The sequence below is a fragment of the Octodon degus genome, unplaced genomic scaffold (genome assembly GCF_000260255.1).
Source record: "Octodon degus isolate 3935 unplaced genomic scaffold, OctDeg1.0 scaffold00194, whole genome shotgun sequence".
Taxonomy (NCBI): Eukaryota; Metazoa; Chordata; class Mammalia; order Rodentia; family Octodontidae; genus Octodon; species Octodon degus.
Window position 1 is genome coordinate 580,320 of NW_004524770.1, and position 14,915 is coordinate 595,234.

Sequence of the window (14,915 nt, forward strand, 5' to 3'; positions counted from 1 at the left end):
TTTTTTTGGCAGAACGGGGATTGAACTCAGGCCCTTGAGCTTGCAGGCAAGCGTTTATTCTACTGAGCTAACTCCCTGGCCCCATCAGGGACAGTTTCTTGCAGTCTCCGACACTATTATGACAGAGGTGTTTTCTTTGGGGGGCTGAGCGCATGGATGCTCTACCACTGAGCTACCTCCCTAGCATTTTTTTTTTGCAGTACCAGGGATTGAACTCAGGACCCTGCGCCTGCCATGTAAGCACTTATTCTACTGAGCTATTTCCCCAGCCCCATCCCTACCCTTTTAAAACTTTATTTATTGTTGTTTCTTCAGTTCAGGTTGGCCTTGAACTCTCTGTGTAGCCCAGGCTGGCCTCAAAGTTACCCCAGTCCTCCTGCTTTAGCCTCCTGAGTGCTGGGGTTGCCGGCAAGCTCTACCACGCCTACTTTCTAACTTTATTTTGAGATAGTGCTTCACTGAATTGCCCAGGCTATTCTCAAATTTGTGACCCTCCGGCCTCAGTCTCCTGAGAAACTGGGATTGCTGATGTGCTCTCCTGTACCCAGAGAAGAGGTTCCCAGGCGCAGTGACTGCTGCCAGGCCTTGTTCTGCGGTCCTGGCCGGCTGGGAGGGGCCCGAGCAGGAGCCAGCGGCACAGCCGGGCCACTGCCTCAGAGTGGGGTGGGGCAGGCAGCGTCTGCAGGTCTGTTCCTCAGCTTTCACTGTGGAGGCCTTGTTCATCCTGAGAATAACTGGGTTCCCAGCAAAAGGCTTCCAGGTTTAGGCCACAGGGAGGCCCTGACTGGATCTAATGATCTGCACACTTCATTGCTGTCAACTGCTCTTTTCCCAGGTTGATTTTAAAGGTTGTAGTATTCACAAAAATGCTAACAGCAACACAGTGTCATTGGTAACGTATCAGAAAAAGGAAGAGGTGCCAGGAATTTAGCTCAGAGATGTGACAGCTGCCTAGAAAACGGGAGGTCCTGAGTTTGATTTCCAGCACCTCCCAGAAAGGAAAAATTTCTTAGCATTCTGAGCTGCCGGCCCCCCTGTGATGCTCAGCTGCTCTTGAACCCAGGCTTGGGAACCACTGTGGAGAAGCAGGGGTGCAACAGCCAGGGAGTGGGTGGGCTGAGCCTCTCCCCTGCCTGGGAACTGTGCCCTTGGAAGGCTGTATCCCTCCCTGAGGGCAGAGTGTGGGGCCTCATCTCGCCAGATGCTGGGCTCAAACCCAGGCTCTTCTGCCCGGAGGTCAAGGGCTCTACCCTGGCCTAGCTGCCCTTCTCCTCCACCATCACCCTGTGGATTGAGAATCCCAGACATGACTCAAGGGACCTGCAGACTAAGGCATCTAGTCCTTGGAAGCGCTGGAAGATGCAGACAGCAGCTCACAGCAGAACTATAGGCATTGGGGAGATGGGCTCCGGGAGTTTGTTTCCCTGTAAAAAACTGCTTGAATAACAGCAGGTGGCCTGGGTACCACCCCAGGCAGCGCCCTCACCTGGCACAGGGCGCTGCATCCCACCGCAGCACCGGCTACCTTGCAGAGCTAGCAGTGGCCACTGGGACTTCTCCCCTCAGTGCCCCAGCCATTAGCTAAATCATGGCTGGCTGTGCGCCCCCCCCCACGAAGCCATCCTGTCTCCCAGACCCTGTGACAGACCTGGCTCGTTAAGAGTCATTGCAGATATAGTTAAAGGATCTCAAAAATGTCTCCTGAAGACAGCGCCGAGAAGGCAGCGCCAAGGTGCAGGTGGAGAGCTGGGGAAGCGTTCTGGCCCATGAGCTGTGTCTCTAGGCGGGAGAGGCGGAAAGGAAGCTCCCTGGAGCGGCACTGCAAGACCCAGACTATGTTTGTTGTGGTTGTGACAGGAAAAGAGCAAAATGTGTCACCGGAATGTGGCTTCCAATGCACAGGTTTTAGGTTTTTAGTAGAGGGATTGAACTGGGCCTTAACGCATGTCAGGCAGGTGCTCTACCACTACCGCTGAACCTTACCTGAATCCTTTTAAAATTTTATTTTGAGACTGGGTCTTGCTAATTTGCCCAGGCTGTCCCTGACTGGTGATCCTCATGCCTCAGCTTCCTAAGTAGCTGGGATGACCGGTACACACCATGCCTGGCTGGTGAATGTCTCCAGCTGCATCTCTACCTTGAGCAAGCTTTCTTTACTACATGTCTGCTTTAAATTGTTTTGTTTTTGTTTTTGCGGAACCAGGGATTTGAACTCAGACCTTTGCGCTTGCCAGGCAAGCGCTTATTCTACTGAGCCATCTCCCTGGCCCCTTTAAATTGTTTTTTAAGAGAAAAAAAAAATGTCCTATGAAAGTATTATTTGGCATGCAGGCATGAACCACTAGAGGCTAATATATGTGGTAATTAAAAAAATTTTTTGTGGGGCTGGTGAGATGGCTCAGAGGTCTAAAGCACCTACTTAGAACAAGCTTAGCAAAGCACAGGGACCGCGGTTCAATCCCCCAGCACCACATGCCAGCCAGCCCCGCCCCCTGGTGGGCTGAGCTGGACACACACACACACACACACACACAAATTAATAAAAAATTAAAAAAAATTTTTTTTTGTAATCTTTTTTTTATTTGGTACAGGGTCTCACTACACATCTCGGATGGTAGTGATCCTCCTGTCTCAGCCTCCCCAGTGCTGGTGTTACAGGCGTGTGCCACCACACCCAGTTTTGGTGGCCAGCAAGGCAGCTTAGTCCACTGAGCTATCTCCCTGGTAATTCAAAATTTTATTTCATTTATTTTTAGTCTTTTTGAGACAAGGTGTTACTGCGCAGTTCAGGCTGGCCTTGAACTCACTTCGCATCCCACACTGACCTCTATTTTCTATCTTACAGCAATCCTCTTGCCTCAGTCTCCAGAGTGCTGGGATTATAGGTACGTGACACCACGCCCAGCGCTAGTTCAAAATTCTAACTTTCACAGTTTATAGAAACAGTGAATATGTTTCCCAAAAGTTGTTTCATTTTTATTTTTATTTATGTATTTATTTATTTTTGATGGAACCGGAAATTGGACTCAGGCCCTTGAGCTTGCCAGGGAAGCACTTATCCTACTGAGCCATCTCCCTGGCCCCCCAAAAGTTGTTTTAAATAAAATCATGTAGAAACCCATTTCCTGAGTTTCCTTCCCTTCTTAGAGAGCGTGGCAGCTTTGAAAGGAAAGAAAGGGACCCAGGACCCATGAGGCCGAGGATCCAGAGAGGTGGGAAGGCTTCAAAGAGGAGAATGGCTCTGTGGCCAGGTCTCCTGGGTGCCAGGGGAGGTGAAGACCAGGTTAGGCCCTGGCATGCAGCCCGCCGGACCCAGCGCTGGACGTGCCCACCTGCCGTGCTGTCCCTGCCGCGCTGCAGGCCACGCACCTCCAGTTGCCGCTCATCGAGGGTGTACAGCTGTACCAGCTGAGCTGCGGGGGCCCAGTGCGGTCAACCTCCCTGCACAGGGCCTGGGGTGGCCTAGCGCCGCTCAGGAAGCCGCAGCCAGGGCCCGGCGGCCGGCCCACTCTCCTCCAGGGGCAGAAGCCCTGCATTATAGCTGGGCCCACGCCCATAATCCCAGCACTCTGGGGAGCCGAGGGGGAATACCAAATTTGAGCCCAGCCTGGGCGGCTTAGTAATTTAGCAAGAATTTGTCTCAAAAATGGAAAAATTGGGCCAACTAAATAGCTCAGCAGATTAAAGCACCTGTAAGCGGGTGCAGGGGCCTGGGGTTCCATCCCTGGGCCTGCTGTGTCTGTCCTGCCCCTGGGGCATGCTGAGGCGGCAATTGAGACTGGGCGTGGTGGTGCGCACCTGGAATCCCAGCTCTTGGGAGGCTGTAACAGGTGGATCACTACGAGTCTGATCTAGTATAGTGAGACCCTGAACACCCTCTAAACCCTCCCCTAAAAAGGAAGAAAAGGACTGGTGATGTAGTTCAGTGTGTAGGGTCTGGTTTCAATCCCTTGTATTAGCACAAAACCAAAAAGCAAAGCAAACTAACCAAAACATGCCATTTCAAAGAGGTTGCACCATGTTAAATATTATGTTCTGTACAGTGTACACATTGGATTCCGGTTCTGTAAGGACATACATGTGTATGTATTTGCACACGTGACTTGATGGAGACACAGTGTCTGTGAGTGATGGGTTTCACCCTTCGACCATGTAGGAAAACACCACACCCCGCTGGTGCCCCCCAGGGTAAGGAAATGGTTCACTTCTGGTGAAAGGGCCTAGAGGACAATGTTCTCAACCTTGCATGGAGACCTGGTGTGGCTCTGGTGACTGGTGACAAGCTGTGAAGTCCCTGTGGCTTGCCATGGAGGAGCCTGGTGTCAGCTCCGAGCGGTCTGAAACTTCTGTCCATGGACTGCCAGGCTCAGGAATGTGAGTTGAGGGCTCGTGGGAGACCCGGGGGTCTCCTGGCACTGCCACGACCTGCAGGTGTCCAGGGCCAGTGTCCTTGAGCTGCTCTCTGCACTGGTCCATCTCCAGATCCTGCATTGGTGGGGGCCTCCACCTCTGGGTCAGCCACATTGCTAAGGCTGGCCCAGGACACTGTAGGAGGTGTGGTGGCAGGACAGCACGGATTAAACTGGCAGGCAGCTTCTCTGGCAGGTGGTGTCTCCTGCCCCCTCTGTGGTCTTCTGTGCCTGCACCGCATCTGGCCCCGTGTCTGCCTCCCAGAGGCTGTGTCTGACTTGTCCTTGTACCTGGTGCGACTCCTGCACATGCTTGGGGTCTGAGGGGACAGGGAGGTCTGGACAGGATTGAACTAGCTTGTGCAGTTTGGCAGGGCTGAGCTCTCCTTTGCTGGGATATGGCCCTGGGGCCTCAACAGGCCTCCACTTCGTGACCTTCTCCCAGGGCTCAGGCTGAAGAGTCCCTGTGGCAGTGGGTGGACAGTCATGGAGGAGTGCATGAGGTGGCTAAACCCTGCTGTCACCCTAACACCTCCACTGCTGTTTTTCAGTGAATGAATTCACAGTGATCAGGAAGAAGTTCAAGTGCCCCTACTGCAGCTTCTCAGCCATGCACCAGTGCATCCTCAAGCGGCACATGCGCTCACACACGGGGGAGCGGCCCTACCCGTGTGAGATCTGCGGGAAGAAGTTCACACGGCGTGAACACATGAAGCGGCACACGCTGGTGAGTGCCGGCTGCACAGGGCCAGGCTGCACCTGGACACCCAGAAGCAGGGTCCGCTCTGTGGGGGAGGCAGGCAGGCAGGAGGCGCTGTACCCACCGGCAGAGCCTCCCGTGGCTGCACTCAGGCCTGGGTGCAGAAGAACCCATCACCACTTTCCACCTGCTGGCCGCCTTGCCCGGCGTTGGCCAGCCTGTGCCCTGCACCTGCCCCAGGTGGTAGCTGTGGGGTAGCAAGCGCTGAAGGGTGAAGCTGTGGGATGGAGGCAGGTTTGCCCTCAAAAGGCAGCAGTAGGCTACTAGGAGGGTGATAAACAACCAAGGCCAGGCAGGCATGGGCACTGCGCGGGTCTGCATCTCATGTGTGTGTCTCCTGTGAGGTGGGGACACTGGGAGCAGGAAGGGTCCAGGACACACAAAAGGCAGACCAAGGACAGATTCACAGCCGCTTAGAACCACTGAGGTCTAGGGGGCAGGCTTTAGAACTTTTTCTCTAGTTGTGTTTGCTCTTGTTTAATTCAGTCAACCAGAGATGGTTTCACAGACCAATTTACAAAGCCATGGAGGAACATATGTACCCATTTCTATGATTTTCCTGCCCAGAGGGAAGCAGACCTTTCTGTTCGCTCTGGTAGGGACTGAACAGACTCAGCAGTGGTGGTTGTAGGATTCTCTTTTTCTTTATTTTTGTTTTTACTTTTTTTTTTTTTTTTATTTAGGACTGGGTCTACAGAGTCTCACTGCATAGATCGGACTCAGTGATCCTCCTGTTTACAGCCTCCCAAGTGCTGGGATTACAGGTGCACCACTATGCCCAGTCTCAATCGCCACCTCATCGTGCCCTGGGGCTGGGGCCAGCATGGCATGCAAGGATCGAACCCCGGCTGCTGTCTGCCTAGGCAGGTGCTTTAATCCTCTGAGCTATTTGGCCAGCCCCTCATAAGATTTTCTTTTTTCTTAAACTTTTGTTTTTTTTTGAGATAGCGTCTCCCTGTGCGGCTCACACTGGTCTCGTGTTCACTTTTTAGCCCAGGCTGGTCTCGAACTTGTAACAATCCTCCTGCCTCAGCTTCCCCGAGTACTGGGATTACAGGTGTGCGCCACCATGCCCAGCAAATAGGATTTTCTTAAGCAAAACTATATTAATGTTGCAGTAAAGCATCTTGACACATATGAAAGTCCTTTTCTGCCTTGGGTAGCATCTGCTGGTTTGTTTACCTTGGAATTTATGGCTGGGCTTGAATCTTAACACCTAGAAAAATGCACTTAGTCATTTGGGGTTCATCTTTTTCTAAGAAGGGTCTGTGTGTAGCTTCTCTGGGGTGCCTGACTGAGAAGGAGGAGCCCTCTGTGTCAGAGGGCAACTCCGCAGCCCATTGATTCAGCCAAGCCTCCACTTGTATCACAGCCTGGTGCTGGCTCTACCTATGACCTCTTCCTCAGCACGTGGCATGCCCTCCAGTGTCACCAGGGATAGTGACCTGGTGGCTGAGAGCTGGCCACTTCCTGTGGGGTGGGCCAGCCCTGGCTCTGCAACCACCCCTTGGGGACTTGGTGGTAGTTGCCATGGCAACCAGCATCCTTCCCTTGGTTGCTTCCTAAGCATGTGTCTGTCAGGACAAGTGACGCCTGACCATCTGGTCCTGCCGAGAGGCTCCCTAAGATAGCCCTGTCACTTCCTGAATATCACACAGCGCCCAGGCCCCAGGGCCCTCAGAGGGAGCCCTGGCTCCTGCAGTCCTTCTTGGGCTGCTCCTGCCTAATGGTCCTCACTGGGAATATAAGTCTTCCTGAGACTGCTCTAGAAGTTTTATTTTATTTTATGTGGAAGGAAACAGAAGATAGGTTTAAAATAGAGCAAAACAAGATAATGAAAGAATCCAGGGCAAGGGTCAGGAAGGGCAGGTTCCAGAGGAGAAGCTGTCCTGAGGAGGTGAAGGACAGTGAACGGTGACTCCCAAGGTGCCAGCCAGGGCTGCAGTGACTGCTCGCCGAGGTCTTCACACATGGAGGAGGCTTCTTTTGGCGGGGACTGGTGCAGTTCTTTGGGGACAGGTTTGCTGCTCACAGTGGAGAACGGAGCACAAAGCGGGAGAGAGCAGAGCCTGCGGTGTTCCCCAGCCAGTGTGCAGCCTGCAGCCTGTCGTGCTGTGCCTCCAGGGCAGAGAGGAGCTGAGGGGACCCTGGAGTCCTGGAAACCTGGGGTCCCCGGCCCAGGGACTGTGAGCCTACTGGCCCAAGTCTTTGGAAGACAAGGCAAGGGCTTGTATGTTGAGGGACACAGCAGGTACCAGTGGCCCAGGGCTCCCCAGGCTGGCAGGGACGGTGCTTGCAGACCCATGTCGGCCTGTCCCTGCCGGCGCCGGGCACCCTCCTTCCATAGCTGACCACTTGGCCCAGGTGTGTATGCTTTTGTCCCCTGCTGGAGCTCAGGACTTCAGGTCTTGCTTCTTGAAGCTGTTCTTTGGGTGATTCTCTCCCTGCTGGGCACAGCCTGGGTCTGGGGACCATGTGGCGGGGCCTCACCAGTCTGGCTGCCATTTCTCCTGCTGCCCTTCACTGCTCTGCTTCCTGGCACCAAGATACAGGCTGGACCCAGCTTCTGATTGTGGCTGGGGTCTCCCTATCCTTGCCTGGGCATCCAGGCCTAAGCCAAGGGTCTTTCCCTGCTTTGCCCCCACCAGGCCGCTAGGCCAGCTCCCTCTGCCCCAGAGTATGGCAGGCCCAGCACAAAGGCTCCTGCATCATGGACCTGCCCTGGCAGCGGTCTGGAGGGAGCGAAGCATAGGCAGAAAGAGTAGTGTTCCTGGAGCCTGGACACAGTATGTGGTGCCCATCGGACCTGGGCCAGCTAGGAGAAGGGGGCTCCAGGAGTGCACGCGCGGGGGGTGGGGGGACACGACACGGGACGGGACGTTGTGGCCTCCGTGACCGCAGTTGTTGGTGCCACCTATCATTCTGCCCCATGGGGGTCTGCACAAACTGCCTCCGTTGCCCCACCAGAGACCGTGCCTCCTCCCTGCCCGGCCGCGTCAGCCCCTGACTGCCCTGTCCCCGCAGGTGCACAGCAAGGACAAGAAGTACGTGTGCAAGGTGTGCAGCCGCGTGTTCATGTCAGCGGCCAGCGTGGGCATCAAGCACGGCTCGCGCCGCCACGGTGTGTGCACCGACTGCGCGGGCCGTGGGGTGGCCGCGCCCCTGGACCACGGGGGTGGCGAGGGCTCTCCCGAGGCGCTGTTCACGGGCGACGGGCCCTACCTGGAGGACCCTGACGACCCGCGTGCAGAGGGCGAGGAGGAGCTGGGGGAGGACGACGAGGACGTTGGCCTGGCGCCAGAGGACACGCTGCTGGGGGACGACAAGGACGACGAGGACTCTCCGCGGGGACCCGGCAGCCCGGAGGGCGTGCAGGACAAGGACTTCGCCTGGATCTCCTAGGCTGCCCCGCCCGCCCCGTGCGCGGCCCCTCGGCCCGTCTCTGCCCGGTGTCCACCGCACCTCGTGGGCCCGGGGCGGCGGCGACGGGGCGCGTTGGAGCAGCCCTCCTGTCCTCCGGCTGCCCAGGCAGGCCTGAGCCAAGTGTGCGCGCCCTCGAGCCGCGCTGACCAGGCCTGTCCCACCCGGGGCCTTCCCCTCGGGCGCCTGTGCCCCTGGGCGGCCTCTGGAATCCAGGCCCACGTGGAAGAAGCCTTGCGACCCTCTTACCTCCGGGCTTTGGTGCTCACCCGGAACCGGCTGGAGCCCGCGCCAGGTGCTACCTCGGGCGCCTCTCCTCGCCGGCCCTCACCGGCTCGCTCCGGGCCTCCCCGTCCACCCTGGGCTCCGCCCGGGGCTCCTGCTGACCCTTCCCGGGACGCGCTGGAGCTAGGCTCCGGCCTTTGCTGCTGCTAACGCCGCAGGTGGGTGTCCCTCGCTGCACCTGTGGCGCGCTGCTTGCACCTATCCATCTGGGTAACCAAATTTTAGAGACATTAAGGTAGTTACAGAAAAGTATTTTGTTCGGCATTATTTTTCTCACTTGACGAAACTGTAATGGGGTTGTTTTTCTTTTAGCGTGTTGTCCTCTTGCTTTCGTTTTGAACGGTCTCGCCCCATGTTCTGTGCTTTCCTGAGTGAAGGTTCCCTTTCGGGCGCGCTGTGTGCTGCCAGCTCAGTGCTGTGGAGTCGGCTCCCCTCGGCCTGCAGGACGGACCCCGAGCTGCCATCTTGCAGGCCAGGCGCGGCGCGGGCTGCCGCCTGAGTGAGCGCCGAGCTGTGCAGGGCTGCAGGGTGCGGAGCGCCAGCGCCAGTCGGAGAGTTCCGGTTTCTTTTTTCAGACCACAAGCCAAACGGCTTTGACCAGCTTTTTTACTGTGTCACATCTATTCTGTCTAGGTGGGAAAAGGAAAACCCCACAAAACATAACTTAGGTCCCAGGAGTCCCCTGGTGACATTCCCTGAGTGCCAGCTGCCTTACCTGCCGCTGCTGGGGGGACAGGGCTGGCCCATGTGGGCGTGGTGCTGTCCCAGAGGGCCTGAGCCTTGCGAGGAGTCCGTTTTGGATTTTTCAAAGAAGTCCGCCACTATTCCTCCCACGTACTGGAGGACCCCTGCTGGCCTGGTGCGGGTTTTGCTGCGTGCTGCCCCTCGGTGGAAGCTGTGAGCTCCTCGGGGCGAGTTCTTAAGCCGAAGAGGGCCGGCAGCCCTCCAGTTGCCTGCCCCTACTGTGGCTGCTGCAGGGCTTGCCCCTTAGAGGGAGTCCGGGGCTGAGCCCCTCAAGCCCCCTTCCAGGGCTTTCTGAACTTTGTACCTTTCCTCCCGCTTTTTAAACACCTTTTCTAAACAGACTTACTTTCTTATAAAACACATTTGGAAACCACACCTTTGCTACCGGTGTCTCTGATTTTGTACCACCCCCTGGCGTCTCGGGCGCGCACCCCCAGGCCCTGCTGCCTATGCACTCAGGATGTCTCTCCCAGCCCTCCACACCACCTCTGCTGGCCTTTCTGGGGCTGCCTTGCCAGTGCCTCGGAGGCAACTCCTTGATCCAGTGCTGCACTGGAACCCGAGGTCCCAGCCCCACCCCACCCCCAAGTGTCTGCTGTGTGGCAGGTTTGTTGCTCCCGTTTGTGAATTGAAGCTCGAGGAATCTCCAAGACCCAGGCGAACGCGGCCACCTGAGGAGGCACGGAGGACACGTGATTTTTTTTTTTAAGTGACTTTTTTTAAATCAATGTTCAAACTAATAAATATTTTTTTATGAAGAGGAAGAACGTGTAGATTACATTTCACATTTTGTATTTTTTTGTTTGTATCTGTATTTTGGTGTTTGCAACACCAAAGTGGAAAATACAGTTATGGGGGTGTTGCTGAGGGGCAGGGAAACCGTGATTTTTGTATTATGCTTTGGATCCTGACCAGGTTGTGCATTTGGACTCTGGGTTTGGGGAACCAGGACACTGCCAGGACTCCACAGGGACCTGACTCAAAAAGACACAGCTATGCTTCAACTTTGCACATCTTCCTTCTTAGAAAACTGAAAAAACACAAAAACTGGAACTTTTTTGCAATATTATGAAAGGTAATCTTACTTTGGCTCATTCTGTGACACGTGCAACTTCAGAAAGCCATACTGAAATGGTGGTCTCTCATTTTTTAGATCCTGTTGTGTTTCATATGCCACCCTTTAGAGCCACTTGTAGTAAGGCTGCTGTGTGGGCTTTTCTTAAATATTTATTTTTTCAACATGCTTTCAACCTGTCAACAAAACCAGAATTGACAAAAAAGGGCAGTGTTTGAAGACTGTTGATCTTTTCTGAGGATAATCTATATTATACTGACTTTATATTAATTATTATAAACCTGTGTTTGTATGAAGATGTGTTAATATTTGGGGAGGGGGGCTTTGTAATCAGTCAGTGGGCAATCACGGCTGCCGTCCTGCTTTGCTGTGGCCACGGGACAGGTCAAGGTCACCCCCTCTAGTGGGTCTTGCAGTTTCTTGTCTGCCTAGGTGTGCTCCCAGCCTGCCTGCGGGTTTCCTTTCTGTGACGGGTTAGCATAGAACATTCTTGCAAAGCGATCCCTTTCAATAAATCAGGACGTTGCTGCTCCAAGCAGGCGCTTCTTGTGTTTCAGACCAGTCTCTCCCCGGGCCTCACCCTGGGTAAAGGCAGCCCCAGGGCAAGTCCCAGCCGGTGGCTTGTTACTGTCCTCCTACCAGCCCTGCCCACCACAGGACTCAAATCCCATTTCTTCCCCCCAAGAGGCAGACTCGGCTTCTGGAAAAACCCCAAATGTTTAATTCTTCTCACCTGGTAGGGCCCAGACATGAGATACCTGAGCTTCACGAACATGCTAAAACATCAGCCCCAGGGCCCTCCAGCCATCGCACTGTGCGGGTGGGAGAGCTCCCTCGCTGACACCCCTCAAAGTGCGTGTCGGACTGGCCCCTGCAGCTGGGCCCATTGACGTCCTCGACAGATCTGTGGGGTATCCAGGAGGGCAGAACCCCTGGGGCCAAGGGGGCAGCGGTATGGTTTGGCTTTAGTGCAAAAAGCTGGTTTCTTCAGAGGCACTTTGAGTGGCAGGACCCTGCCCACATCTCTGGGAGTCCAGGACCAACGACTCCCCAGCCCCTCCCAAATGAGAATAGTAGACCCTAGAGCCAGAAAAGGCCTGGACTCAGGGGCACCCTCAGAGCTGTCCAGTTGGGCTGGGGTGAGGTGGGAGCTGGGCAGCAGCACCAGTGGGTAGGACTCAGTCCAGGAACCGCTGGCAGGCTTTCTTCCAGCGGCATGCTGTGCACCACAGGTCCCGGTGGTCCATGCCATATACCTTCCTGCACTTCTTGGCATCACCACGGGGCTTCCTAGGGGGACACACAAGAGGCATACAGTATTGTTGGTTAAGACCTTTTCCACTGGTACCTACCTACCCAGGCCCTCCACCCACACACACCTTAGATTGGCACCAAGCTTGGAAGGCAAGGCTGGCGCACAGGCCCGGACCTCAGTGGCCCGCAGCTCCAGGTGGATGGGTGCCACGAAGTCCTGGGGGGAACTGCAGCCCGGACCTTGCTCATCTCCACAGCGCCCTGAGACCTGCTCCCAGCTACCACCGGTGCGCTCACCCACCTGGTAGGCATGGTTACTGTGGCACAGCTGTGGGGGAGCTACAGAGCTGAGCAGGGGGGGCGGGGCCAGGGCCAGGGCCAGGGGCTGCAGCAGGCTGGGCAGGGCTGGGGGCTTGAGCAGCTCTGGCAGCTCCAGATGGGGGAAGGCCGGTGGCATCGCAGCTGTGGGGGATGCAGGAGTCAGGCTGGACAGCCCGTCAGTCAGTGTGTCCACACCAACGTCCAGCTCTGTGTAGTAGAAGTCCTCCTCACCGTCGCTCTGTTCTGGCTCTGCCTGTCTGCTGCTAGGGACACAGTACATGGGGATGAAGCAACAGCTTGGCCAGCCCCGCCCGGGCCCAGCCCCCAGCATCACCGCACCCCAGGTGCACCAGGCGGATGTGTCTCTGCATCCCGGATGCTGTGCTCAGCACCTTCCCACAGCTCTTCCACAGGCACTGGAACATGACCTGGACGGAGCTCTGGGGGTACAGGGGCCTCTGGTCAGCAGCAGCTGCCCTCCCCCAGCCCACCCTTTGGGGTTACACCCAGGCTCACCTTCCTCTTCCTGAGAGTGGGCTCCCCAAACAGAAAGTGGGCTGTCTCAGGGGGCAGTGGAGGTGATGGGGTGGGGGGGGAGGACTGGTCACTGGCCAGGTCCCAGCCCCAGTCTCCACTGTTATTGCTGCTGCTGTAGCTGCCTGGTGGCTGTGACAGACCCTCCTTCCAGGCATCCAGGCCAGGCTCTGCAGGAACATACTGCCCTCAGGACCTCACCTTGCTCTGTGGAAACTGCTGCCTGCTAGATTCTGTCAAGTGTAATTCTGAGCTGGCACCTGTTCTGTGGGCTTGGTGGGCAGAAGGCCTCTTGGGGAGGAGGGCCTGGCTAAGGAGGAACTAGCCAGGGGGTGTTGGGGAGAAGCCAGCCAATAGAGGAAGAGGCAGGAGGTCCTTGGCACTGCCAGGAAGCAGAGTGGCTGGAAAGTGTTGCTCACAGTGGAGGTGGGCAGCTCAAGGATTGGGGCGCTGCAGCAAGAGGCCCCAAGTGGCTGGACACTCACTCCACAAGGAGGTCTCACGACCTATGTGTGCAAGATGGCATGGCAGCTTTGGGGCTTCACTTGCCCAGCACAGTTGCTGGGTGGCTGAAAGATCTTGGGGGACAGCAGTCCTGGGCTCTGCCCCTACCTGAGCATAGATTTCTGAGTCTCACCTGGGCTGGAGGCTGCAGCTGGGGCCTCCAGACAGAGGGGGCTGGTGGATAGGCTTGTAAGGGCCGCGGCAGCCATGACCTCATCCAACCGAGCTTTTCCTGGGGGGGCTCTGGAGGAGATGGGGGAAAGGGTGGGGTGGGGCCTGAAAACAGCTCTAGGGCCCGCCCTTGGCCCAGTGTATTTGTGCAGGCCTGGGCACCAGGCAAGCACCAAGCTACCTCACTCCTGGCTGGGCAGAAGGCCTGGCCCCACCCCCAGCTCCGGTTACAGAGCCGAAAATCTCCAGGAACAGGGCCGGGTCTGCCTGAGGCCTGAACTCTCCATAGCTTGGGCTTTGTTTCGCCCGTAGCTCCTTCAGATCCTGCTTCTGGGCAGAGGTCTAAGCCCTCCCCACATGATATACTGTATTAACATTGTGCCACAGCAACTGGGGGCCTAAGAAGGCGGAGCGGTCAGCAGTCGACAGCAGCCAGAGGAGGACCTGGCTTCAAACACAGGCAGGCTTCAGAGGACCAGGAACGAGCCGCCCCTGCTGTGCAGCCAGCCATAAGTGTCAGGCACCACAGGGGTGGGAAAGTAGCGGCAGGAACCCCGAGGATTCCTGGTCAGTTAGTCCAGGCGACTGTGAAGTCTTTTCTCCAGAGAAACTGACAGCCATCCGGCTCCGGTGCTGTTCTGCCCTCTATACACTGATCTCCGCTCAACTCCATTAGGGCTGGATCATCGGAGACAGAAACCACGTTCTGGACCCTGACCTGCCCTCGGAAGGGTTGGAGGCAGAAATCTGCCCCACCCACCGCCCTTGCACACGCTGACGCACGTGTGCACACACCCCTCTCGTCCCGGGGCACCAGCACCACGGCTCACCTTTGCGCTGGCACGGGGATTTGCGCCGAAGGCGTCCGCTGCCCCGCCGCCCTCCCCGCCCAAGTGCCTGGAGTCCCTGGGTTCGCGGCCTGCAGCTCTTGCGGCAGAGTGAACTCCAAGCCCGCAAAGCCGCTACTCACGGACGCGACCTGCGGATGCGGAAGACAGTGCAGGGCGCCGCCCGGACCCCAGCGCCCACCCCCGATTCCGCCGGAGGGATTCCGCCCGGATCTGGCGGACGCGAGGCCCCGCCCTCTGCCCCGCCCCCGGCCCGGCGGCGGGAAGCGTCCCCCGGCCACCGGGCTCTGCCGGGCCGGAGCCACAGACACGCACGGGTCGACGCGGCCGCCCCCCACTGCCACGCCTTTGGGGCCCAAAGTTTGCGCAGCCTCGACGCCATCTTTGCTGCGAAAGAAACTTTATCGGCACTCCCGCCCACCGGTACCTGCGGCGGTGCGGGGACCGGCACGGGCGCGGCGCGCTGGCACGGACCCTCTGCGTCCAGCCACCGCGCCTCGGCCCTCGGCTCACGGGGCTCCGGGGCGGCCACAGCCGCAGAGTCCCGACCGGCGTAGGGCGGGGGGCGCGCGCAGGCCCGACCCGCCGCC

The 14,915-nt window shown here is 57.1% G+C and overlaps 2 protein-coding genes across 3 annotated transcripts in view; one reads left to right on the forward strand and one right to left on the reverse strand.

Annotated features, from left to right (window-relative positions):
• Positions 1-8,730, forward strand: part of Zbtb46 (zinc finger and BTB domain containing 46) — a 61,699-nt gene extending 52,969 nt beyond the window's left edge. For both annotated transcript variants that reach the window (XM_023704282.1, XM_004644142.3), the window contains exons 4-5: positions 4,961-5,136; positions 8,194-8,730. In XM_023704282.1, coding sequence (XP_023560050.1) covers positions 4,961-5,136; positions 8,194-8,571 — 554 coding nt within the window. In that variant the 3' untranslated portion in view covers positions 8,572-8,730. The remainder of the gene's footprint in view (positions 1-4,960; positions 5,137-8,193) is intronic.
• Positions 8,731-9,180: 450 nt separating this feature from the next.
• Positions 9,181-14,909, reverse strand: Slc2a4rg (SLC2A4 regulator). The gene is made up of 7 exons (XM_023704283.1): positions 14,753-14,909; positions 14,308-14,456; positions 13,440-13,549; positions 12,785-12,972; positions 12,608-12,708; positions 12,073-12,531; positions 9,181-11,983 (listed from the first exon to the last, which is right to left on the reverse strand). Exons 3-7 carry the CDS (start codon positions 13,513-13,515, stop codon positions 11,872-11,874), a joined length of 936 nt encoding a protein of 311 aa, XP_023560051.1. The 5' UTR covers positions 13,516-13,549; positions 14,308-14,456; positions 14,753-14,909; the 3' UTR covers positions 9,181-11,871.
• Positions 14,910-14,915: the final 6 nt, after the last annotated feature.